Below are 26,624 nucleotides of genomic sequence, written 5' to 3' on the forward strand. Positions count from 1 at the left end.
AAATCAGAAGGAGATGAGTAGTTTTTCCTTTACTTAAAAATTACAGTATCATCAGCCTACTTAGCAGAAATTTTAATAAAACTGGATCAAAAGAATCAATCGCAATATACTCTATCAGGCTGCAATTTTATAACTCATCATGGCATAATCATGTCAAATAAATACAATGATGGCCACTCACAGATTAGATTAGATTACAGATGTTAAATTTAAAATGAGAAATCAAGTATCTAGTGTTCCAAGAATTTCTCTCTGAAGTATCTTCATCTTGTCTAACATTACAGTTAATTAATAACAACTTGTGTTTTAATAACACCTATATTCCATGATTTTATGAGTGTTCTAATCAATGGTTGAAAGTTGTCTGCCCCATGAATCACTTTGAGGCTTCTGAATAATGTACATTTAATGTGCTATGCTGCAGTGTCTTTCCTCTCCAGAGGCCTTCCTTTCTCCTTTGAGGTAATCTTCATCTTTGTCTTTCCCTCTCTTTCTCACCCAAATAGTGGTGTTCAAATGTTCTTTTTTCCTCTCCAAACTCTTTCCTCCAGTTATTCCTTCTAATCACCCTAATCAATCCTTGACTCTGAATTCTTCCCCTGAACTCCCTAGCACCTGGTTGAGTCCCTCCAGGAAAATAGAGTTCAAAACATTTGATTGGGATTTGATGAGTGGGTTATCCCCCACCCCAAGTTTATTGCTCAGTGGAAGCCTAGTTATATTATAAGAAATGTGAATAAAATATAAATTGTTGTCATTCAACAGATTAATCAAGGTTATTTAGGAGCTATAATTGTCACTGTAATAAAACAATAATCACAAAAATAATTTAAATGTTTTATTTAGGTCAAACAACAGTTGTAGGGATCCTGAGTATTGCTTTTTGAACACAAACATATGAAATTAATAAAACAAGCATTCATATTGCTAGTTTTAAACATGTATGGAGTGCAAATTATTTGAAAGAGAATTTCAACAAGGTCAACACAATGCACGAGATAATACATACTGGGTAATGAAACAGACCAGTCTTCACCTCCATTGTCCAATTCATAATACAGGGTGGGGGCTTTTTTGCTTTTCATTTCACAAATGATTGCTCAACACAGACTGAATATACCAAAAGAAGAAAATAGTCTTTTTGTATCTAAGGAAGAAGCTACTACTCTTAAAATTATCACTTCAAGGTAACAGACAATCAAATTGATGTGGTTTTCTTTGAAACCTCATCAGTAAATCATTTCTTGCACAGTAGGTTCGGCATTAACCCTGCATTTAGCATAGGTAGTGTTATGGAGGGCTGGCTGCTGCATACCAACATCAGTATCAAGTTCTTCATCAGGAATTAGAGACTGTCCCGGATACCAAGCAGGACAACACTGGCAAAAGAACAAAAAGTGAACTGCAGATAGCTCAAAACAGGCTACATTTACTCTTAAAAATTTTAATAAAATGTTACTGGATGTTGTTTCAAATGGTAGTTTATAATAAAACATGATGGAACCTGTTATTTTTAACACTTTATATTTCAAATGGTCTTTCATAGGCTGGGTTTTAATAAAACACATTAGATAACATGTACATTCTATTAAGGATCAAATATCATAAACTTGCCATCTGGTGAAGGTTATTTTTATAGTTGCTCTAAAGCTCACATTCATCAGATTTGTACACAGGTTGAACTACCATCACAAAATTGTTTGCTTTGGTAAATGATTTTTAAAGAAAGATATTTCTTTAGTTTTAACAAATTTTTTTTAAAAACATGAATTTCTCTAATCTTATTCAAAGAAGTTTTGCTCTTGTGTTAAATTACTATTAGTTCAAATGCTCTGCACTCCCTCATTTAAATGCTTTCTGCAAAATAAGTGTTTTTCAAGCTGTAAATTTTAATAGTTATTGTAGAAACCAAACCTCAGTGGGAAAGGCAGTGCCCTTTGGTGTCGTCATTCAAACAACTATGATTTCTACCAACTTATCATTCATCCAGTTTTGCAGAAATTCCATTCACTTAACTCCTCTAAAAGTTGACCAGACTTTTATCATATCAAATGATCCAAAGAACACCACAGGAATCCAGGGGAGACAGTTCACCAGTGTATCTTTAGCTAGATTTTAATTTTTTTATTGGTGAAAGAGAGAGAGATATGCATCAATCTGTTATGACCTACCCATGTACTTACTGGTTGCTTCTTCTATGTGTCATGATAAGGAGATGGGACCCGAAACCTTGGTGTTTCAGGAAGATGCTCTAACCACCTGAGCTACCTGTCCAGGGCTTAGCTTGATTTTAAAGTCAAATTAAGAAACCATCTGGCTTTTTTAGTTCTTAAAGAGACAAACTGCCTAACCATTAGCTAAAGCTTTTTCAAGTGAATGAACTTTTCACTTTTCACACTTTTTGTACCAAGAGTTTTAACCAGGAAAAATCTCAAAACTCAGGGTTCAAACTACAGCATGGAAAAATAAAGTATACAGCAAGCACCATCTACTTCCTTTGATCTCAAGATGTCAGTACCATGGTCCATTGAGGGAGTGGAGGGGAGTGGCTGAACCCAGAAAGGAAAGTTTACCCAAGGGGGGAAAAGGGGAATGATCTATTTGATGGCAATTTCAAAACAAGTTTTCAAACTGTCTGCAGCACCCTTGACTTGAAGGAATCACACATAAGAAAAGGGAAGAAAATACTACAGCGCATGCTTATTTTAATTGCCCATGGGTTTCCAGTGAAGTATGGCAACTTAAATGCATATTCCGAATTCTTGCTCCAAAGCCTTATTCTTTGTGCACTGAAAAGGAGGAAAGACAACCCCATCAATTGTTCTCTGGAGATAAAGGCACTGTTTTGTAGATTTTCCCCAGATCTGGGCCAGCATTACTAATGACCTGCCCACCCACCTGGGGTCCTCTCCAAAGTGCCCTACAGGAACTGCCCCACACCTTCAGAAGCCCAAATGCTTGACAGGAATCAGCCCCAAGAAGGTTGCCTTTTCGTGTAGCTGCTGGCCTTCAAGAACACCCAACCTGAAAGAATTCGTGCTTCTTATTTTCCTAGAGGAGCCAGAGGGTCGATACCTACAATTTTTAATCCTATATTTTAGTGAATCTGCAGCATTTTTCTGCGGAGTAAAGACAAGCTCAAGATCTCAGAGCAATCAGAAAGGTTCTTTCACACTTCGCATTAAGGCAGTTAGTTAATCAAAGTTGAATGAAAGTTTCGGGATTGTGGCCTTTTTATTTTTCTTGTTAAGACCACCAGCTGTTAGAGCACACACAAGAGCTTCGACAGTTCCATTTTTCATAGGCCCACGTTTAAATGAGATATGCAGAAAACGGAGTTTTGGCAAAGGTGCCTATGTGATCCGTTCATGGGCCTCTCCATTGTCCTAGAAGAGAACATAGTGTCTGTCCAGTCATTGACATTTTTAAGGGCTGGAAGGTGCTGTGGAATCCCGACCCTTGCACTATAACTCAAAATAGTATGCCCTCCCCCATGGGGGTCCGGAGGTTTTAAGTCGGGACTGGAGGGTGGGGCGAGCTCTGGAAGGTTTCACATCCCAGTCCCCCTGGGAAACCCAACCCCCAGAAGGCTCGCAACTTCTACCTCCCAGAATGCCCTGGAAGAACTTCTTTGCTTCTGTTTTTTAACAATTTTGCGTTTGACCGCCACGACCCACATTCTCCCGAGAGGCCTCAGAGCTGGGAAATAACAAGGGAGTTTAAACCAGAAGACAGTTTTTCAGCCCGCAGTCTGAGCTTTCCTGCGCTCCGCGGGGGTTCGCATAAGGCCGCCACGTTCACGGCTCGACAGCCGCCCCAAAACCAATCCCCCTTTTCCCATACGCCTCTCTTCTTTTCCCCCCTGGCTCAGTGGAGGCCGCGTCGCTGTAAAGGAGCTTTCAACTCTGGCCCCCACCACCTCCCAGCAAAATCCGACCCGACGGCTGTGGAGTGTGCGCCTGCGCGGGAAGAGGGCCAGAGAGTGGGGAGGGGGTGGCGGGCCCCCAGCAGGGGCTAGAAAAGGCTGGAGCGACGGGAAGCGGGGGAGGGGTCGGGCCCGGGCTGAGCCTCCTCTTTCCTCCCAGCAGGTCCCGGCTCCGGCCCTGGCTGGGCTCTCACATGTGTGCGCTAAAAACTCACTTCAAAGTCTGTTTTTCCCCGCGCAGGGACAGCCCTTCGTGCGGGCCTCTACACCCCTTCCAATCCATAGCACTGCTAAGAGATTGGAAGGTTGAGGGAGAGTACACTCGTTTAAGAGCAGTTTTCGGGTGTACAAGTACCTCCCTCCCTCGCCGCCTCCCACCCCCACCTTAAGAAAACGAATGGATCACAAAGTTTGTGGCCAACGCTACGCAGTGGCCTTCGGAGCTCACCATTGTTTGGGCTCGTATTGACCCCAGGTCCGGATTAGGCAGCGACTGATTCCTGCTTTACAGCCCCGTCAGCCTAATGAGGCCGGGAGGCGATGGGGCGCGAAGCGTCCTCGAAGCCGGGGCGACCGCCGGCTTACGGCCGCCAAGGGCCCTGTAGGTGGAGGTCAAAGGGTCAGCGGGCCAAGACCGCAAAGAGAATTGACCAGAGGAAATGAGGTCCTCCCCGCCACCCCCTCGGAGCTTTGGCTGGGACTTGCAAGAACTTGGTCTGGATAGGGAACCTGGGTGCTCCGACTTCCAGAACGCTTGGTCTCATCGCGGGGCAAATCCCGACTAGAGACTTGAGCCTTCAGAGTCAGACATCCCGAGAGAAAACCATCCAAGCTGCCAAGCAGAGAACCGCTCTTCAGGGTATGGACACGCTGGTGGCGATTCTTTGAGAAACTTAAGTGGAAAGAGGCCCTTGGACTTTTTTTCGTATGTTTGAGGGGAGGGTATTGGGGGGAGGAAAGAGAGCCAGGGGATAAGAAGACAGCAGGCAGCGAGAAGGGGGGAGGGGCAAGGAATCCTGAACACAACTTTCCTGGAAGGCTTAGTGAGCAGAGGCTGTCCCCGCTGGCTCTCAAACCCTGGAACTTGCTAAGACTGCCTACCTCGCTTAGCCTGAATCCTGATCTTTAACCTTCCAAACTGAATAAAGGCCAATTTTCTGTCTGCGTGGAAACATACACTTCCCGCTTCCCAGCCCAACAGTGGAAATCTTAAGCTAAACCACCCATTTTTGAAGGTAATGGACTTTTAACAAAGATCTTACCAGAGCAAGAATGAAATTATTGGTATATAATAATTAGAGGCCAAATGACATTCATGTTTTCCAGCTGAGCCATTTTTAGGGTTGCAAGGTTTTGTTTGTTGGTGGGGGGGATACTTATTCTTTAAAGATATTTCCTGGAAATTCAAGAGTGTAAATGTGCATGCCTAAAGTCAAATTATAGGAAGAAAATCTGAAAAGTTTTCTACTTTTCTTTGTAAAAATTGACAAGAGCAAAGGACATAGACTATGATAAATATGATGCTACATCCAAATTAGAGGAAATTGTGTATAGGGGTAAAACTTTCACATTATCTTAATATTGGTTATCATCATTGTTAATTGTCATTTTTTTTCCTCTTAGGACACAATGCTTTATTGTAAAGTTTTTGGTAAAATAATTTCAAGCTTACTCAGGAAAGATGGAACTCTTATTTTTGTCTTCTAAAGATATATTTAATATTCGTAAGGGGGGAGAAGAAGCTAGCTTCTGAGATAATCTTGCATCGAACCCATCACTCTACTCCCATTTAAGATTAGGTTTAAGTTTGGGTGGGGATAGAAAAGGAATTCATGAAGAAAACAGTGAACTGTTAAAGTTCACTGAATATTTCAGAAGAAAGACACTATTTAGACTTCAGTTTGAATATGTTTTCAACCAATCTTATGAGTGAGTATACACTTCCTGAAAATTTACTGAGCATTTAACACACTCTTTGGTTTGGAGTGAAAGAAAAATCCTGAAATAGGAATTTGATCCAGTACCCTCAATGTCAAGGTCAAGACTGGAATGTCTGGGGTAGGAGTTGTATGGTATACTGACCAGGTTACCTGCTCATCATTTGTGAAGTCATCCCAATCTCTGTTCATGGCATTCAGGCCTTTGCCTTCTCTACTGGTGGAGGAAAGTGCAAAAAAAAAACAAAAAAAAAACCCTTCTCCACAAACAAAAAAATCATACCCAAAGCAATTTGCAATTAGAAGCTATGAATAATTAACTGTCTGTTGATAAACATCAATAGATAACTTAAAATAGACTGCTTCAACTGTATCCAGGGAATCAAAATTTCTTTTAATCATCAGTTCTGAGCATTTCAATTTAAGGTTAATTTATTAAACATTTAAAAATTCAGGCACCAAATACAAAAATGTTATAACATAAATAAGATGTGCCAAGACTTTATTTCTTTAAAAATAACAATAAACAAAATTCTAGAATTCAAAATGATTATGTATAATACCAAATTGACTGCCACCAAAAAACCTAGATCATTGCCCCTTCAAGAGAAGGAGGGTATTCATTACATTTCTAAATTCTTTACAATTCCTTATCTCCACCATTCTATTTACTGCTTTGCAAACTGGTTATTCATGCAGAGATTGGGCTCTCAATATTAAACAGCCCCCTAAGTTAGTAAAAGAAGTCTTAATTCTCTACCCACTCCAACCCCCCCAAATAGTAAGCAGTTTGTTTTTCATATAACTGTAAAAACTGTTTGTCCAAATGAGTTGCTTCACTAAAGATTGAATGGATTGTTAATATTTTATTACAAAGCAAACAACCATTTTTCATTGTTATTGATTTTAATGGAAACAATGCTCTTAACATCTTTGCCTACAAACCATGAACTTTAAAAATACACATTTTGCAAATGAATTTTCTTTCCATAATATAATTTCAGAACTGCTGCAGTTATTATACCACTATAAAAAGGTTATGAATAATTGTGGAAATTATGAATTGAACTATATACAGCAAAACAAATCAGACTTTGCCTTCCCAAATTTTAAATGGACTATGGTTTATTTTTTAAGAAGCACTTTAACCATAAGTAAGCAGGCTCAACTGGCCTTACTCATCACCACTGTTTCAGACATGCTTACTTTTGAAAATATATAGATAGCTCGGTAGATGTGATAGGCAGATTAGGTAAGTCATAGATACAAACATATATAGGTATATGGGTAATCTCGCAATAGAATAGAAGGACATGCATCCTGCTGAGATGTTCATTTTTATGTAAGGTAATAAAAAAGTAAGGGACATAAAACTCATTAGGTTACCTCATGTTTATATATGTAGGGCAGGGATGATTAAATCCAGCTTCTCAGTCTTTGAAGTACAAGATTGAGATGTCATGGCCACTAACTGAATTGATCAGTAATATTTGATTTGCATGCCGAAAATTGGGGACAAGCACATTTAAACTCGCAGTTAAAGAACCATCTGAGCTAGAGATAAAGAAAGGAGGATCTTACCAGATGGAAAATGACACTGTAAATAATCCATACCACAGTAGAAAAATAATATAACAATTAAAAAAGGGATCTGAGTTATAAATACCAACAGACAAGATTCATTTGCTCGCATCTCCTCTTTTTAGGAGGCTGTTACAAAACAAGAGAAAGAAGTCAGTGGTTCAAAAATTGTAAATTTTGTTCTTTCAAAACAATAAAATTTAATGCTAAAGCAGTTATAATCAAAAGCTGTACAGAATTTGTTAGAAAACACTTATCCATAAATATTGTTCAGTTCCCGGCACTTGTAGCAATAATTAAATTACAACGATAAATATGGCATCAATGGGTATGTATTTACAAAAAAAAAAGTTATTACAAAAGGCAACTGTATACTAAATGTCACAATCTGTGTAGAGTAACATCACATCCTCATCCTGAAAAAACACTGACCAACAGTTTTGACCCCATTAGACAAAAATACATTCACAAGAGTAATGCTTTGAGAAAAAGTTCAAGACATAACAGGACTTTGGCACGGTTTAAGACTGAGAGTTTAAACAATCACCACTAAGGCGAAGAATCAGCTTAACATCACCACCACCAAGCCTTCTATAACTTCCTCTCAAAAAACAAGACAAGTGTTAAAATGAACTGAAGGAGTTTAGGGATGGGGTATGCAGACAGCATGAGAAAGGGGAGAAAAAGCAGTGAAAATATTTTTTTTTTATCTTTCAAATGCCAAAACATGTTTCCTAATCCTGAGAAAGGGCATGCCTACTTTTGGATCTTACCCAGAAACCTTCCTAGACAATTACAATGAACAAGATGTAGCCCTATATATGGCCTCTTGCCTTAAAACTCCATTTCCATTTGATTGGCCTCAGTTTTCTTTTTAAAATGCATTTGGTCCATTTTATGGTTAACAGGGTTTGTGTTTGTCCTCAGACGTACCATTCGTTAAAATTGGGAGGAAGTCCAGGGTTGTGGCTGGTGCTAGTTTGAACTGCAGAAGGGGGTTTAGTGGTATCTTTACTGTTTGCAGAAGCTATAGCGGGTGGAGTGGAAGATTCATAGCCTGAACTGGCAGCAGGGGAGGAATCTGACCCTTGAGATTCATGAACCTAAAATTAACATGTATATATTATAATGAATATAATTCCAACCGGCATTGTGCAAGTATATACAAGACCAGAATTCAAGCACAGTACGAGCAAGACCGCCCAGTGTCCCACTTAAAAGAGAAACGCTGCTGATTTTGTTGGCTTGATTTTAATTTCTATATTACCGATGTCTAGAAACCCCGGAGTTGTTCACCAACACTTTTATTCCTAATATTGGCATGTGGAAAAGGGACAAAGCGCTGTATTATTCATACTCCTTCAAAGGTGCTTTCTCCGCGGATGGAGTGGGATAAGCACTTGGTCTTTGGGGCCACATAAAATACTCCGGGCCCAGATTTCACCAAGCCCAGTTTGGTTTGGGAAAGCAGGTACAGAGAAAGGTGGCTCAGGCGCCCTAGGCGCTGCAAGGTCTCAGACAACTTCATAGAAATCAGACCTCGCTTCTGGGCACTATTGTTTTATGGAAAGCCGGAGAGCCAATGAACCACCCACCCCCGGGTTCGGCGCCGGCACTCTAGTTTCCCACTGCGGGCTGAGCCGGGAAGAGGCGACCGCCGCAACCTCAAGCCCTGGCGAGCTCGTTTAGAGCTTCCCAGTAAACAACTGATTGTTCCCCCCCCCGCCCCCCGCTGCCCCCCGCTCCCTCCTCCTCCCCACAGTGCTCTCCCCCGCCCCCTCCAGGTTCCTAAAAATGGGTTCAAGGTGTCACCGCTGGAGCAAATGGGATTTAACGTGGAGGATACAGGGTTGGCATCGCGGGCGCTTCCATTCCGCGGCCGGGTATCCGGCCTAGTGTTTATAAACCACCGACCGCTAATAAAGAGGTAATTACCTTCATGTGCTTTCGCAGGGAGCTAGGGTGCGTGTAGGACTTGTCGCACACTTTGCAGATATAGGGCTTGTCCGAGGTGTGCACGTGCATGTGCTTCTTGCGGTCGCTGCTGTTGGCAAAGCGCCTGTCACATCCTTCAAATTCACATTTGAAAGGTTTCTCACCTGCAAAAGGTAAAAATGCAAAGGGGGGGGGAATATGGTCAGAGCCTGGAGCTTCCTGGAGCGGAGCAGCGGGAGGCGAAGCGCCCCGCGATCTTCCAGGAGAGGGAGCGGCTGTAGCATCTCTTTTCCCTGGAGAAAAACGGAGAGTGCTGGTTAAGCCTACTGGTTTGGGAGTGGTGCGCGGGGTGGGGCAGGGCTGGCCCAGAACTTGCGGATCCCTTTGTTCTCGCTCAGGATAGGAAATCACCAGGCTCCTCCAAAGTTTCCCCCTAAGTTGTGGTTCCACCCTACCCAGCCCAGGGTTCCCAACGCGCAGCCACATTCTGCCACTGCCTAGTGGATGTAACCAATCCCGGGCGGCACAATGAACCGGGACGGACAATCCCATTTAGTTCCTTCTTTGTACCTGTTAATTTGCCTTTTTCAAATGCAGCGATTTTGCTAAACTCAGTATTAAAAAGCTTGGTTCGTCGTACTTAACGTTCAAAAAGAAAACTATATAAATCCAGGGACTCCAGACAGTTTACAAGATGTTCTGAGCAAGCCACGAAACTGTGATGCCTTTTCTACGTTAGCTTTCCTCCCGTAGGACTGAATTGAACCTGGAACTCCAAATAAAAATAGTTTGACAAAAGTATCAGTCATTTAATTAGGAGATGTGCCAATCACGGGTAAAAAAGAGCGGAAGTAACCGAAAGTTAGCTTTCATTAGCATTTCTATGGTTGCTTTTCCCAAATGTGTGCCGAAAGCTAAATCGCTTGTAAGCAATAGGCTCTCAACACATTCGTAGTCCCTTCCTAGTAACCCAGAAAGGGAGACAAAAAGAGGCGGCGCCAGTTTGTCCCTGGACGCGAGAAGGTTCCAATTAGTTCCAAAGACCAGAGTCGTCAGCCCGGGAAGTTAGAAGTAGGCAAAAGCGCCGCGGGGCGTGAAAGGCGGGCGAGAGATGGAGGGACACTGACAATCCTTCCTTTCCCAAAGACCCTGGAGGGGCGCCGCCCCTCTATCTGGCCATCACCCCTCTCGCTGTACATCGGCTCCATGGCACAGTGTAGCGATGAATCCCGCGTCCGCCTCCCTTTATCCTTACCTGTATGGGTCCTCTTGTGGATCTTGAGGTTCTCGGAGCGGGCAAAGATTTTTCCGCAGCCTGGGAAGGGGCATGGGAAGGGCTTCTCCCCCGTGTGCACTCGAATGTGGTTGACCAGTTTGTACTTCGCCTTGAAGGACTTGCCCTCTCGGGGACACTCCTCCCAGTAGCAGACGTGGTTGTTCTGCTCCGGGCCCCCCACATGCTCCATGGTGACATGTGTCACCAGCTCGTGCATGGTGCTGAAGGTCCGGTCGCAGCTCTTCTTGGGCCGATTTAGCTGAGCTTCGTCGACCCACTTGCACGACAGCTCCTGCTTGATGGGCTGCCGCATATAACGGAAGAAGGCGCCAGGCCCGTGGTGGGCCGCCACATTCACGCCCATGTTCATGTTCATGGGGCTGTAGTTAGGGAACTGCGCGCCGGCCGTGTAGGGGTCCGTGCGCGGGCTGGCTACCGTGCGGTACGGGTCCGCACGGCCAAACAGCTCCCCTCGCAGCCCTAGGTGTACCTGGTTGTTGTCCATGTGCCCGGTAGGCGACGGGTGCCCGGTGGTCTGCTCATGCAGCCCAGGGAAGAGCAGGTAACTTGATGGTTCGGGAATGCCAGCTGGAGCGTGCAGACCGCTCGCGGAACCAGCGAAGAGCGCGTGCTGCCCGCCACCCGAGGCAGCCTCGCCGAGCCCGGAGCTGCGCTGGCGGAACAGAAAGTCACGCGTGGAATTGAAGGCGGCGGAGGCGGCACCGCCATAGCTGGGCACCTGGCTGGTGTGGTGATGGTGGTGGTGGTGGTGGTGGTGGTGATGGCCCAGGGCGTTGGCGTAACCCGAACCCTGTGGCATGAATGCAGAACTCTGGCCAGAAGATAGATCGTGAGCCGCGGCGGGGCTCAGCTTGAAGGCAGCAGCAGCGGCTGCGGCGGCGGCGTGGGGAGAGTCCCCGAAGGGACTCAGCCCCATGCCCGCCGGCTCGCGGTTGGGCATCTCGTGGTGGCGCGGCGCGCCGAAGCTGCCCACTCCCAGCCCGGGGAACTGTGGGCCTCCGTCCAGGAGCATCGTCATGGGTGGGGGGCGTTCTGGGCACTGGCGATCCGGCTGCAATGAGCGACGGTGCGGGCAAAGGAGATCTCCGAAGTGCTGTAGTCGGAGAGGGGTGGCGGCAGTTGGACACAGCCGGGAGACCCCCAAGGCAGTACCAGGGGCTGCAACTTTCCGTCGCTGCGAGTCTCCTGCAGAAGGATAGGAGGAAGGGAAGTAGTAGAAAGAGCTGGAGGGGGGAGGAGGGGGGAGGGGAAGTGAGGAGAAAGATTCTGGGACTAGATCTGGTTTAACAAACTAACTGGCGCGCACAAAGAAAAATAAGCAAAATAACAAGTGGAGGGCGGAGTTTTCTAATCCTGTCCCAGGCACCCCTCCTCTCCCAAAGAGCACAACCGAGGGGCCAGGAGGCTCCCTCCACACGGGTCTCCGGGCTGGGCTGCGCTAAATAGCAGAGCCAGCTCACGGCCAGCGGGCAGGAGGCAGGTTCGGTCCGCACTGCTCGCTGCGCGAGTCCCAGCCTCTTCGCCTCCAGAGTAATGTCCTTGGACTGATAAAGTCAATCACTCACTCCTTTCACATAAACCGAGCTGGAGGCCGTGAGGCGCGCGCCAATGGGGAACCAGCTAGCGCCCGGTCACCTGACCCCCGGCCCTGCAGTCCATTGGCCGCCGCCACACTGATTGGCAGCGCAGAGTTTGGAACATGGCAGCCTCCTCCAAGCGACGGCCTCTGATTGGGCCATGGCCCGGCGCTTGGCAGGTGAGGTGGCTGCGGCTGGGCGCCCGCGAGTGGGCTTGGCCAGGCTTGCGCTGCTGTAGGGAACTGGAACCAGGCTCCAGCCAACTACCCGCGGGGCGGAGCCAGGCCTCTCCTCCTCTTCACTCCGTCCTGAAGCGTGCAAGCACCCCTCTCGCGCGCAGTACCCGCTTTGACCAAATGAACTCTTTGCCCCTCGAGGATTGTTCCTCCGTCGGAGCTGTACCTCACCACCCCGAGATTGTGCCTCCTCATAGGCCGCAGGGCGCCTATCCCGAGGCGCGCGCAGCAGTTCCACGCTCAAGGCCCACTAGCTGCTCCCTCCCCACACACCACTATGGGCTTTGAAGGTCTAGAGACTCCGGACTGAGGCTGGCCAGCTCGCCGTCTGTGCGCTGAGCTGCTGCTGCCTGTTCGATACCCAAACAAGGAGAAACGATTACAATTACAACTAATTCTCTTCCCTCTGAATCTAGCTTTGAGTCTTTAGTTTGTGCGTAATGGCCATATTTGCCACTCCCCCCCTCTTCCCACACGACACACCAGACAAACACGGCAAACACATATAACACAAACACACGCACACAGCCGGAAACATGCACGCAACACAGTAAACACGAACACACCACAGTAAACACACACACAACTAAACAGTAAGCACACAACCCAGTAAAACAACAAACTACACACAACAAAGTAAATACACGCATCTAACACAGCAAATGCACACACAAATGTTAAATATGCACAGAATACATTTAGCCGATGTACACAAAACATGTACACAAGAAAGAAAATACACACATTGCAAAGTCATTGCAGTTCTCAAACCACAGGACTAATTAGCTTCGAATTCTCAACATTTTCAAAAGCAAAAGTTGGGGGCCAGAATGAAGACTGTGAGGTAAAATTTTACCCCCTCGGAACAGCTAAGACTTTGCTTAGACTTTGCTTTCTTTTACTTCTACCCGGAGCAGCAAGTGGACTTCTTACCCCTTAAGAATTTAGGATCACTACCCCCTCCTGTCTGGTGCAAGGTCTTTCTGGACATAATGACCAGTTCAGACAAGGCTAGACAAGGCTATAAATCCACTCTTTTTTTTTTTTTTGTCTGGCAGGGCATTTGCAAAGAATGCAGGAGAGTGAGAGTGGAAAGAAAAGGCCGAGAAAACGATGGCTGTGATTGTCACATCCCTAACAGGGCCAAGCCCCAAAGTCTGAACCTTGAGGCTGCCTCACAGCCTGGCCGCCATCTCTCTGTAGGAAACAACATCTGATCAAGTTCAGAGGCGCTTAGAGAGACTGCCTCAAGCCGCGCTTTATAAACTGCAGCCTTTCACTTCCTGCCCCCCAATCCGCTTGGCCTGGCCAACACTTCACCTTTCTTAGCCCGTTTGCTGGGGGAGACCTTGCTGGTTGCACACGTACCATAGTCACCCCTTCTCATCAAACTCGCCCCAGTTCTCCCTCTACATCCAGAGCTCTCTCCTTAGGTTGGAAGGTGAGTTCACTGCTAACTGAAATTCTTACGTTTACCGAGAATTGGCGCTCAGCAGAGGGTTTCTTTGGGTGGGGTGAGGGAGGGGGGGTTCACAGAAGAACAAATACGCTTAAATCATGCAAATGAATTCCCTGGAGGCAGTTTTACAAAAAGGAAGAGTTGCTTTTCTTTCTTTTTCTCCTTTCTTTTCACTTCCCCCTTTATATTCTCCCTTCCTTTACCTTCCTTCACCTCCCGTCTACCCCCCCACCCCGTGAACCCTGGGACAGTGGTTGGCTTGAAAAAGTATGAATTTCTTCACAGTGTCAATCCTGAGGAGAGCGTTTCTCAAGGCTCGGGGCCGGGAGGCGGTGGCTGTCGAGTCCTAGCTGGCCCAGGGGTTTCCGGGGAGCCCTGCCTGGTATCCCGAGAACCAGGGGCCTTGCGCGTTTTGGGAGTCAGGGAGGGCAGTCAGGCGAGGAAAGAGGGGGATGAGAAAAGAGGGCGGCCCACGGAGCCCAACTTGCTCCTTTGTTGGGAGGGGTCCCGAGCGCTGTGCAGGGGGATGTTGCCGCCGCAGACCTACCGGGTGCCCAGTGTCCGTTTTGATATGGCCACATTCCGATAATTAATTGCCTCCAACACGTGCTCTGTAGTCACTGGAACAAAAAAGGCATAATTCAATTAGATCATCAACCAAGAAGTGGGGAGGGGAGATGCTTGTTAAGGGGCCGATCTGAGGCAGTTCAGCCAGGCCAAAACCCCGGGCGGGGAGCCCTTCCAGGGACAGCCCGATCCAGCCAGAGGGTGCTATCCTGAGGGGGTGTCATCGCTCCGTGGGTCGCAGCGACCCCAGATGCCCCTAAAAGGACGAGTCGGGTGGCTTTGTGAACAGTGAGGCAGAGGCAGGCCATTTAGAATTCTATTTCGGTTGGTTAGGGTGGAGATTTCCTTTGGGGGGAGGGAGAACCCTGACCCTTGAAACACGATAGAAAGCGAAATATCTCCAGATACAGCAAGTTATCACATGTGAAAACAAAGCAGCTGCCCGCAAACCACTCCCGTGAGTCAAGAATAACAATGGGAAGTTTTCCTGATTACCTGCAGCCCCCACCCGTTACTCGATTTTCGGAGGAGACCCTAGGAACAACTTCGGGGGAGAGGGGGCTTTAGGGAGCTGAATCTGAGAGCAGATTGGTGCCTGAAAGAGGAGAGCACAGAAAAGTTTTTTCCTGCACACAAGCTGGAGCAAGGCAGAAGAGCGCTCCAGTTTCTTCGTTTCTCAGGTGGGGAAAAGACTCACTGGGCTGGGCTGGGCTGGGCTGGGCAGAGCTGGGCAGAGCTGGGCAGTTTGAACCCAGGGGTTCTGGTTCTTATTTTATGCTATAACCACGCTCTCTTGGCAGCGTTGGCATACTGGGGTTTACATCTGTATTAGGCGGGGTAAATTAACCAATAAATCTGTTTTATGCGTCCCTCAGTTGTATGTGGTCTGGTCTAAATATCCACGTCTGTATGGATAGGAAATAGAATGGAATCTTTCCCTCACAGTGAGTTCAAACAGTAAATAGGAAAAAAAAAGAGATTTATTTTCATGCCCAAATCTGAAGTAATAATAAAATCAGAGAAAATGAGCACTGCCAAATAAGCAAAGCTTTTCAGCCCGAATTTTGAGATTCAGCTTGGAGAAGCCGGAGGGAAGCAGAACGTCCAAAGCGGCAGGAGGGACGGTTTCTCTGTACAATCCAGTACCCCACTCTGCATCACTTTTCTCTTCACTCCAGCCTCCGAAAAACTAAAACACATTCAGCACGTTGTGTTATCATGCAGGATTTCTTTCTAAACACATTTTCTGTGGCTGACATGAAATTATCCTAAATCGGAGACCTGGCAATTTTCTTTAAGTCCAAGGGAAACACTGCGGTCTTTTCTTCTGTTTTGTATTTAGAAAAGACTTGCAATCTAACACTTGCAACATTTTAAAGACCCTTTAAACCCAGCAAGCGGATTTCCGCTCTGCCAATGCTTCCTGATTTATTTCAATAAATGAATCTTTGAATCCAGGAAGGGAATTATTCCAAGACATTGAATTTGGTGCCCCTGCCTCCTCTTAGGGTAGCACAAAGTGTTCCTCGTTGAAACAGGTCCTTGAAACTCACCATTATTGCCATTTTTAAAAAATGATAAACCACACTTTCTTTACATAAATCCCCACCCTCTCTTCAGAGTCACAGATCCTTTTTAAAAGAAAAACTGCAAATCGCATTAAAAAATGAAAGGGGAAGAAAACTGGGAAAGGAATGCGTTTTTAACTCCTCTTTATTTTTATGCTAAGATAAAGCTCTTAATTGGTTTCAGGGGCTGAGCTGAACTCTCTCTGGAGCTCAGGGACCTTGGGACACACTCACCAACCGCTCATTTGGGCTCTAGGCTTTATCTACTACATCAGAGTTTTCACCGTAATCCTACCATTTGACAAATATTTTATAAGTTCTAAATACCTTTAAAATTCCATATAGAATAAACAAATATGTATTGTCAATCAACTTTTTTAAAAAGTCTGTTTGGGAGGGCTCAATCGGGAAAAAAGGAGACGTGTAATACTTTAAATAATTTTCCAAAAAGTCTGTTTTGCCTTTGTCCTCTGCAGTCCAAGGCATATCGCTGCCCAATGTATATGAAGTAAATAAGGTTAAATCTGGAGAAGAAAGGCAGGGGGTTGAACTAGAGTTACCAGAATCAAGTTTGGGATTATGAAGAGAGACCTGGAAACACAGGAAATTGAGTGAAACCCTAGGAGGTGGACACAGCTCAGTAGCCAGCCAAGTCTGGGTGCCAGGCTCATGGTGAGGTGTGGTCCTGGCCAGCCAGGTCCTGCTACTAGTGAGTACCTTTACTACTTTGGGAGTGCCTAGATGTTACCCTCCAGGGTCTAAAGAATACTGGCAGTGGCTCTGGGTACCAGAAGTCACAATAGAAGAGGGCTTCCCTTTCCTTTAGGACCAGAACCCCTTTTAGGTGGAGATTGCCCAGGCAAGGAGAGAGGAAGATCCAGGTAGAGAAAGAAATATGCAATCATGCATTTGATTTGTGTTTATAAGTTCTTCCCCAGTGACCCGAATAGATGGGGTAAGGAGAATGGATTTGGGGTGTGAAGCTTGCTTAACATTCTGTATCACACATTTACCCAGGACCCCAAGTTCCATCAAGCTGCAAAATGCTCCATTAGTTCTAAAATGTAAATTACTTCGGCTCCAAAACAATTGGAGAGAAACATTTGACACTCCTGAGGTACTTGCTCATTCAATTCTCTGCCCTGAGACAGGATCTTGCCCCCCAAATTATCTCTGGACCACATAATGGTTCCTGGCAGTGACTCTTACCCTTGCTGCCTAGGTTTGGGACCCCTTCCAGCCATTTGTTGTCAAGCTCCATTTCCCTGGTTTGGGCCTATTCCACCATTCCCTCTTCTTCCTCCCTTCCTCTCTGGGGCAGAGACTACATTACCCGAATTCTCTTCCCTTTTGTCCAAACTGAGAATGAGAATTCCACCTAAAATATGCCATCCCCAGCCCTTTCAACTCCCAAGGAACATTTTGTAATTTGTTTTTGCCTTTGGTTTGGAGTCACTCATTTAGTTCTTTCCTAGTTGAGGGATGGGAAGGAAGGTCTTTCATATTAAAACAAAGCATGTATGCCTCCCTTTCCCCCTTTTTCTTTCCTCTACTCTACCCAAACAAGTCAGAATGGGGGTGAATTAGAGTAACCTCTAGTTTGAATGTGCTTTGACAATATCAAGCCAAATCTGGCACATAGCCTATTATATTTGTATGACTCCAGGAGCCAAGAATGTGTATGTGTTTTAATCTTTAAAGGGTTAGAAGTAGAAAAAGAAGGAGGAGAAGGAAGGGTTGGGGGAGTTTATGCTACAGAGATTTAATGTGTCCCACAAAGCCTAAAATATTTTCTATTTGACCCTTTACAGAAAAAGTTTGTCAACCTCTTGACTAGGATTGGACTGCAGCCTTAGCAAAGGCTAGGCATTCTTTTTTTTTTTTTAAAGGAACATCTTTTTTTAAAAAAAATATATTTTATTGATTTTTTACAGAGAGGAAGGGAGAGGGATAGAGAGTTAGAAACATCAATGAGAGAGAAGCATCGATCAGCTGCCTCCTGCACACCCCCACTGGGGATGTGCCTGCAACCAAGGTACATGCCCTTGGCTGGAATCGAACCTGGGACCCGTCAGTCCCCAGGCCGATGCTCTATCCAGTGAGCCAAACCAGCTAGGGCTAGGCATTCTTAACTGGTGGGTTTTATCCACCATCACTCTCCTATTTTTCAAGCTTCATTATGTATGACAATTTTTTTCAGTCTCACTACTCAATTATTTCTGAGGATAACTTTGGCTTTGAAGAAAGGCAAAAAGTAAAGAATCAAGGGAGGATGAAGATGTGGGAGAAAGAAGGGACAAGGAGAGAAAAGAAAAGGAGTTGGGAATATCTCAATCTGTGACTAGGAGACCTCTGACCCTGAAAGTGGTTTTATTGTCTTTCTTCTTTGGCTACAGATACATAGTTTATTGACCCTTTCTGCATAATCGAGACCTGAGGGACACTTCCAGGGCCAAACCAAGCAAGGCATTTGAGTCCAGGCTAAGGAGGATGGGCAGCCTGCCTCCAGGAAACCCAAGGGAAGTGACCACAATTATCCAGGCCCAAGAGTGGACTCTTCCCCAATTCAACTGCTTCTCTTCAGTGAGGGCCTACAGTTCACCCATCTCCTCATTCTCTCCCATAAACACTCCTCTTCCTTTTTCCCACAGATAAATGCCATCAGCCATTATATTTGGACAAGGGTTTTAGGATCCCTACCTAAATGCCCCTCCTTTAAACTATAAGAGTAGGTTAATATAAAGATCCCAGTGTGTTCCCATCAACCCACTTGGCCATCTACTGCCTTTGCTTATCCTTTAGGTCTGCCTCCCACTCTTTCCTCCAGAACTCTGGCCCTATCAGAAATTTCTCTTTAAGGTTATATTTCCCCCTGCCTTCAACCCTTGGCCCCTCAGATTGAGCTTTGGTAGATTACACTTCACCTAGGGTTTTCCACAAGTGCCATTTATGGAAAACCAGCTTGGGGACCAGGTCACACCAACAAGGCCAAGAAAAGAAGGCAAGCCCAAGAAAGGTCTGGGTGACATTCCTGTTCCAGTTCAGTGAGCGTGCCATTTCTTTTCAAGAGAGCTAGGAGCCATCTTGGTGAAAATGTTGTGGAGGACATGAATTTAAAGGGAGCCCCCTCCTGGCACAGCCTACAGAAACCTTCAGCTCTTGGAAGGCTGTAGAACTCAGGAATTATCACCTTTTGGTGTTGTCCCACCTCTTAGGGTCCTGCCTCTCCCTCAGAACAGGCCCTTAACCTCTTGAAGGAAGCTCTACCAACTATAAGGTCTGGTACACTGGAGACGTTGAGGACCCATTCAGTGGGAACCTTGAAGTCCGACACAATGCAGGTTGAAGTCCAGTGTATTAATCTTTTGCCACCCCATCAAAACCAGAAGTTGGGGTCTTCCCTGTGTATCCTTTCCTAATTTGTTCAGCCTTTGTGCATCCAAGGACACCTTCCCTTCCTCCCATAGTCCAAGGTCCACACTGAAAATCTGGCCCCTAAACTTCTGTGCTTTGCCCTCTCTTCCCTTATCTCTCATTTAACAGACAGTCCTTCAAGTATCAAAGAGCCTGATTTGAGCGAGAACACCCTAGATGGGCCCTTGAGGACAGGCAACACGAATTCTTGAAGCCTGTGGTCTCTGCTCAGCCCTGTTTTTCTCTTGACCTCAACACACAGGCTTCAGTCAATTCCAGCTATGCAGAAGCCCCTCTGCAGGCATCCAAGGCTAAAGGTCAAGTTTTCCTCAGGACCAAGGGCCTCTTGAAGCACATCTTATCAGGAAACATGTTTTTCCCCTCCTGTTTCCCTACCCCATCACAAATTCCTCAATAGAGGTTCTTATTTATCTGCCTATTAAATGAAGGGGGGGGGGGGAAAGCCTAGAATACCCTTTCCCCACTGCTTCAGTACTAGGCCAAACCTACTTAATTTCAATGGCCTTAAGAACACTCCAGAAGACCCCTCTACTCCCATAACCTAGATACCCCTTTTCCACTTTACAAAAAGCTCACAATTTTTTATCTCTTACCGTTCCCTCCTTCTTCCTGAAGTAGCCTTTAGTCTCTAAGTATTTATGAAGCCAAGGTAGCCTCCACTGCCATCTCAGGGGTTTATATACCCCTTAATCACTGACATTGCTACCCATTTGTCTGTCCTCCTGAGTCCGCAAAACACCCCCTAGAAGTGGAGGAGGACCCTTTTCATTTATGCACATTTAAAAGCTCTAAATTCAGCCTGCTCATTTTTATTTGTGGTTCTCAATTAGATAATTAAATTGCAATGTCTAATTTTCTTTTTCAGATGTCACACTTCAAATTTGGGAGATTTGCCTATCTTCTCCCCTAGAAGCAAGAGAGTTTCCAACCCTGGGAACCCTGGCTCCAAATTGGAATCTCCTGAAAAATATTTGAAATATTCAGGTGCCAAGACCTACCCCAGAGCTTCTGACTCACTTGGTCTAGGGAGGGGTGCCGTATTACTATTTTTAAAAGCTCTTCAGGTGATTTTAGTAAGGGAATTGCTAACCTAGAATAGGTCAACATCTGGAGCCCCTGTACTCCCACTCTGCAGTCTTTCCAGGCTTACATTATTAGCCCTGGCATCACTACCCAAGTCTAAGATACACCAACTTGGTATGCTCTGAGATTAAACTTTGGGTCCCGCCCTAGCCGGTTTTGCTCAGTGGATATAGTTGTCAGCCTGCAGACTGAAATGTCCCGGGTTCAATTCAGGTCAAGGGCACATGTCCAGGTTGCGGGCTTGATCCCCAGTAGAGGGCATGCAGGAGGCAGCCGATCAATGATTATCTCTCGTCATTGATGTTTCTATCTCTCTCTCTCCCTTCCTCTCTGAAATCAATAAAAATATATTTAAAAAAAACCTTTGGGTCCCCACTCCAAACTGCTATCCTTACCTGTTCCCTTTGCCCACTAGTTGTTCACATGAAGAAAAACTTCACCTTCAACTCCTGCCTTCTCTGCATTCTATGCCTTTGCCATGTCCTGATCTGAGATGGAAGGAACCAAGAGCTTCTGGTCAATAAATGGTTTGTTCCTGGGCCTTGTCCCATTTGTTTTTATTTCAACTAAAAATATGCACATTTGCTATTATAGAACAAAATTTCCACTGGACAACAGTGAGGGTTGGAGCCACTTGAAGGAAAAGGCTGTTCCAACACCACTTATCTCCATCTTACTCAGTCTAGTCTTGATCTCCTTCCAGAAAAAAGTGAGAAAGGAATGAAAATGGGAAGGCATTTCCTCTCACTTGGAATTGCCCCCTAGGAATATGTTTTTTGCTGCTTCCCTCCCACCCTAGGTGGACTCCCAGGACTGGTGAGGGGGGACCTTATACCTCTCAGGTTCTGGTTAGTTACAAGGAACAGAGCTGTCCAGAGATCATACAATTTGGTTCAGGCTCCAGAGACATCTCTCTGAATTTGTGGAAGGCAGAAAGAGATGGGGCCAAAATGAACCTGCAGAGTGATTTGAAACTTAACCTGTTTTTTCTTAGCAAAGCATTTTTTATTTATAAGACCAATACATTAGCTGATTTCCTCTATTCAAAACATAATTATAGTTTGCCTGATATATTCAAGACACTGTGTTAGGTATTGTGGAGGAGATATGAGTAAATAATACCATGACTGAGTCATGCACATAACCTACAAACATATTAACACCGGTAAAACAAATGCTATGATTTGAAGTGTTAGAATAAATCTTTCATGAATATTATATTGATTACTTGAATGTTTGGGGTAATGATCAGAGTTTCTTTATCATTTTTCAAAACATGATGCTTGGTTATATCTTTTATAATCCAGATATGTTACCGGAGTTTACTGGGATAAATACCCAAATGAAACTTTTACAGAACAGTTTATCTTTTCATGGTCAAGAAATAAACCAACTTGAGTTCATTATTTTCCTAATCTGGGGAGTGGCTTCTTCCATCATATTCTTCTTTTGTCCTCTTCTGCAATGTATAGTCTTCCAGATCAAGGACTCCATTTAATATTGCTTATATTCTCACCCTTTAAAGCATTTTTTAAAGATCACTAGGTAACAATTTGAGGCTTATTATTCTTCTTAATTTCACAATTCCATATCTCCCTAAATATACATACACAGAGAAGGCTAGCTATGGGAGAGTGATTTATATCTCAGTTCCATATATGAGCTTCATTTCTTGAGCTATGTTGTCATTCTGTAGCTGTGGTAGTTTAAAAATCATTATTTTGAGTGTAATGCTCAGAAAACTTGGGAGGCAAACTGCTCCAGAAGCTGGCTTGGCACTACTCTACCAGTCATCATATATTATTTAATTTTGTTGATTGTATTTATAATGTAGGTCCACCACAAATAATTTAATGAAAGACAAAGAGACTTTAAAGGAAAATAAAATGGAGAAAACATTGTGCTTATACTCTGTCATATTAATTTTTTGAAATCTGATTTCTGGCAACATATTAAATGAATTATTTTGGTTATTATACGATAATCTTTGCAGTTGTTTTAAAAGTTCCACCCAACATATATGCTGCTTATGTGTACTATTACATGGAGAGTGTGTACACAATTTTAAAAGAAGTCCTATTAATAAAGAGCATAAATTTCATACATTTACACAAATTCCAATATTTTAACTTCAATACTTAAAAATATTTGGTGGGAGAAGTAGTGGATCTTCTCCTTTCCCCAAGAGAGGCAACACTGCAAACCTCTTTGCCTAATAAAACAGGCTGCACAGATATTCGCAGCTCAGCCTGCTTTCTGTCTCATCTCCTTGAATGGAAAGGTGTCAGAAGGACGTTTTCCTCTTAGCAGAAGATAGAAAGGAGGCATCCCAGTCATGTGGGGGCTGCCCTCATCTCCATCCTCCCACCAGGCTGAAATTCTTGATTTTCATTCCTGGTTTCAGTAGAAGGAACAAATTTGGACAGGAGGGGAAGTCTTAGGGCCAGTCCATCAATTTTGTGGATTGTGTTCTGGGGTTTGTCTAGAAAGCCAAATCTGTACCGTGTGTGTGTGTGTGTGTGTGTGTGTGTGTGTGTGTGTGTGTATGTGTAAATTAGGCCTTGCTTACACCACATCCTACCATTATTTCTCCCTAGCCTTCCTTGAGGCGCCGCTTATGACAGCGCCTGAGGAGCCCGCGCTTTCAGTGAGCGGATGCTGGCGAAGTCTCTTCCCGTTGGTTAGGAATCAGAGGGTCCTTATTTTGGGGCCCAGGGAGGGAGAAGTAGCGGAAGTCGAAACCGAAAGCCAGTGAGTGGACAGAGACACCAGAGCTCATCTGGTGCCTATCGTTCCCCGGCCCCAGCCTGGAGACCAGAGAGGGCCTGGGGAGCAGGAACGTGGGCTGCTAGCAGAGGCCCCGCGCAGGGGCGGGTGGAGATGGGCGGGGGTGGGGGGGTGGGGACGGACTTGAAGCCCCGGGGGTGGGGGAGGGGATTGAAGGTTGGCGCCTAGCCGAGCTACTCCGACAGCCTCAGTTATATTCGGTTCCCTGGAGGGAGAAACCTCCTCCCCTTCTTCTCCTCTTCTTCCCCTCCCTCTTCTCTGCCTCCTTGAGACGCTGGCGTCCCGTCGCTTCCCGAAACACCAAAGCCTCAGCCTGCTGATTATGGCCCAGAGAACACGGAGGCCTGCAGCTCCGCTTTAGGGTCGGGCAGACCTTCCGTTTCCCCTAAAGGGAACCAAGAGGCGCAGCGTCTCGCCTCCCTTCCTGGCCCGCCGCTGCTCAAGAGGGGCTGTTTAATTAAAGGGGAACCTGCAATGTATACCTCAGATAAAAGCAACTCGCAGAATAAACTAATTAAAACATTGTGTTTGCAACACATTTTATTTCTCTCCCCCCCCCTTTTTTAATCTTTGCTGTGTTTTAAAGAAATGTCATCGCACCATAAAGCAAGCCGTGAAACGCTATTTCCTTATAGTTTGCGGCGCTTTTCAAAGGCTAGTGTGATATATTTTAGAAAAGGGATCCTGCTGTGAAAGCTTGCGTGTCTTCCCTTTACCAAACTAAGCTCTTGTCAATCACACGGAGCCCGGTCCAATCACTGAGATCCTTTTTGGAAAGCAGCTCATCCCGCTGTGCTTTTATACCGTGCTCCGCAGCCTGTTTTGATGCATTTTTACCAGCACGTCCAGGGAAATGAATGATGAGGCCTCGGACAGTGCAGGCCTAGCTTCCTGAGCTCTCACTCAGCCTTAACCGGGCGCCGCTGTATTGTGCGCTACCCACGCTTTATCACTTGGTGGGCACTTTGCTGGGGTATCCCAAAGTCAACTCGGGTCAATGCCGGGGACCTGACTTTTCATGGCCGCTCGATTGCTTCCAGCCGGCAGCCACTGGCCTGGATCGACTCAGTAGCCGCACTCCTAGCCAGTCTGCTCCGGTAAAGCAAGACCCAGAGCAGCCTGACGCTGCACCTCGACCATGAGGAGTCGTGGGGCCCCTCAGGATGCGCCTTCTCTCCAGGCGAGTGTTGAAGAAGACTCAGGGCCATTCGATCCCAAGAAAGATGTGTCTCTATCTTGCCTTGCCAGTGTTTAGAATAGGGCTTGGGTTTCTAGCAAAGAGCAGCTTTCCCTCCTCCCCCCGTCCCAGCATACCCAGAGGTTCGGGGGACTTCCCTAGCCTTCTAAGAAAGGTCGTTCTCCCCCAGAGGGGCCACAAAATGACATAGACCCTGGCAGGGCTTGCAGAACCGTAGTTCTGAAACAGAGGCCCAGCTAGAGATGCCCACTGGTAAGACCGAATCTACAACTCCCTAGTGGGGACAGTTACTGGCTTAATGGACCACAGAGCCTGGGACTGGAACGGGTGGCCCTGAAAGTCGAAGTATAAACAGCCTGTGCCCGCACCTTTCCTGGATGCAAGAAAAGGTTGACAGGAGCCGCCCAGCTCCAGAGTCCCACAGATCTGCTCCCCCTCCCCCCCGCCAATCCCTTCTCTTTAGTTAGCCTGCTTTAGGACTGAGGGAGCTCCACACCTGGAAGTTTTTGATTTTTACATTGGCTTCCCAGCTCTGGGAGGTGAGACAAGGGAGGAGGCTTTGTGGTCCTCCCTTCCACTGCCAGAATCCTTGCCTGCTTTTGTTTCCAGTTCCATTTCAAACCTGAACCAGAAGAGTGAGATTTGGCTAAGGTCTTAGGGGATGAGCACATGTGAGGTTTATGCGCTTGTAGAATAGACCAAATTCTGCATTTCAAAATTGTTATCCAATGTGATCCATCCATCCATTATGTCCCTCTGCTTTTCTCTGTCTCTGGCTCTCCCTTGCACACTAATACTTGCATTCCCTCATCTCCGATTACATGCACTCTCCCTGCTTGAATTCAATTTCCACAGGACTAGACACCGCCTCCCTCCAGCTTCCAGGCACAGTTCTTTCCATCTCTTGCCAATCACCTACTCTAGCAACCCCCAAAGGATGTATCATTTGTTGGTCGTGGGAGAGCCAAGGGTGAGGGGAGGGAAGAGATCAGCTCCCCAGAATTTTTGCTAATTTCCCAAGCTCTCTCTCATTGGAAGGGAAATTGTTGCCCACCCCGGTGCTTTCTCTGGGCTTTCTTCAGTCTGACCCTAAAACAAGGGAAGAAGAAACCCCAAGCCTCCCTTACAGTCCGGCTTCTGGTTCCAGGTCCGTGCGGTTGGATGGGACGTTGATCAGCTGGAATCCTCACCCAACCCTGACCAGTTCCCAGGAGCTCCCCTCATCTGCCAGTTGGTAGTTTCTTTAGAGTTCCCTCACCAAATTTGTGCATTTGGGGCCTCAGGGTGGAAGCGGGTCGTCCCCCCTCCCTGCGGTAAAGAGGAAAGTTGCTGTTGCCTGGTGCACCCAGGGAGGTTTGAGGAGTCTGCCTCAGGGAGCATGCCTCAGGCGCCCTCCCCTTCTGAGCTTTGTAAGAGAAAGGGTTGGGTTTTGCCACAGCCTTAGGTGAAGTTTGTAAGTAAAAAAGTGGCCCAATTGCAAGCTTGGGGGCCCTCAGGAACCTGCCCACTATGGCATACAGGGACTAGAGGTTTCACCAGCCTTGGTTTAACAAGTTGAAAGGGCTGAGATTTTGCTGTGTCTCCTGGACCACTCTGGTTTCAATCTCTGAGGGGCAGATCACACGCAAATTTCTGAAATGTTGGGAGCAATAAGGAGCCGAGAAAATTTTTGGTATACAGGTATTTCCAAATAAAAATCCTGAAATGGATTCTTTTGATGTGGAGAACTATTTTTTGTCTCCCTTAAACACGAGGTTATTACCCTTTTTAAATATTGCATCGTGCTCTGGGGAGCGTTTCTATTTCCAGGCACAAAGCAGTTCAAGTGTGAACTCAATGGCTGTAATAGGCGGTTATCCAACAGCCATGACAGGGAGATGAGCACTTACATGCTCCAGGGCAACATGTCACGGTCCTCTGGAAAAAGCTTGTGGCTACCAGAACCCTTCAGAGAGCCTGAACAAAAACTAGTGCCCCCTCTTTCCCCAGCCGGGGCTGCCTGCCACCCGGGGCCCAGACTGAACCTCTCTCCCACCCCA

The 26,624-nt window shown here is 45.9% G+C and overlaps 1 protein-coding gene across 2 annotated transcripts; it reads right to left on the bottom strand.

The window, feature by feature from the left end:
• Positions 1-825: 825 nt before the first annotated feature.
• ZIC3 (Zic family member 3) lies at positions 826-12,224 on the bottom strand. 2 transcript variants are annotated; one of them, XM_014458026.2, is made up of 3 exons: positions 10,634-12,224; positions 9,379-9,542; positions 826-1,379 (listed from the first exon to the last, which is right to left on the bottom strand). In XM_014458026.2, exons 1-3 carry the CDS (start codon positions 11,691-11,693, stop codon positions 1,230-1,232), a joined length of 1,374 nt encoding a protein of 457 aa, XP_014313512.1. In that variant the 5' UTR covers positions 11,694-12,224; the 3' UTR covers positions 826-1,229. The 2 variants fall into 2 exon arrangements, with proteins under 2 accessions (XP_014313512.1, XP_023612174.1); XM_023756406.1 differs by lacking the exon at positions 826-1,379 and adding an exon at positions 7,608-8,546 and having other exon boundaries at positions 10,634-12,174.
• Positions 12,225-26,624: the final 14,400 nt, after the last annotated feature.

This window comes from Myotis lucifugus, unplaced genomic scaffold (assembly GCF_000147115.1).
Source record: "Myotis lucifugus unplaced genomic scaffold, Myoluc2.0 scaffold_2, whole genome shotgun sequence".
Taxonomy (NCBI): domain Eukaryota; kingdom Metazoa; phylum Chordata; class Mammalia; order Chiroptera; family Vespertilionidae; genus Myotis; species Myotis lucifugus.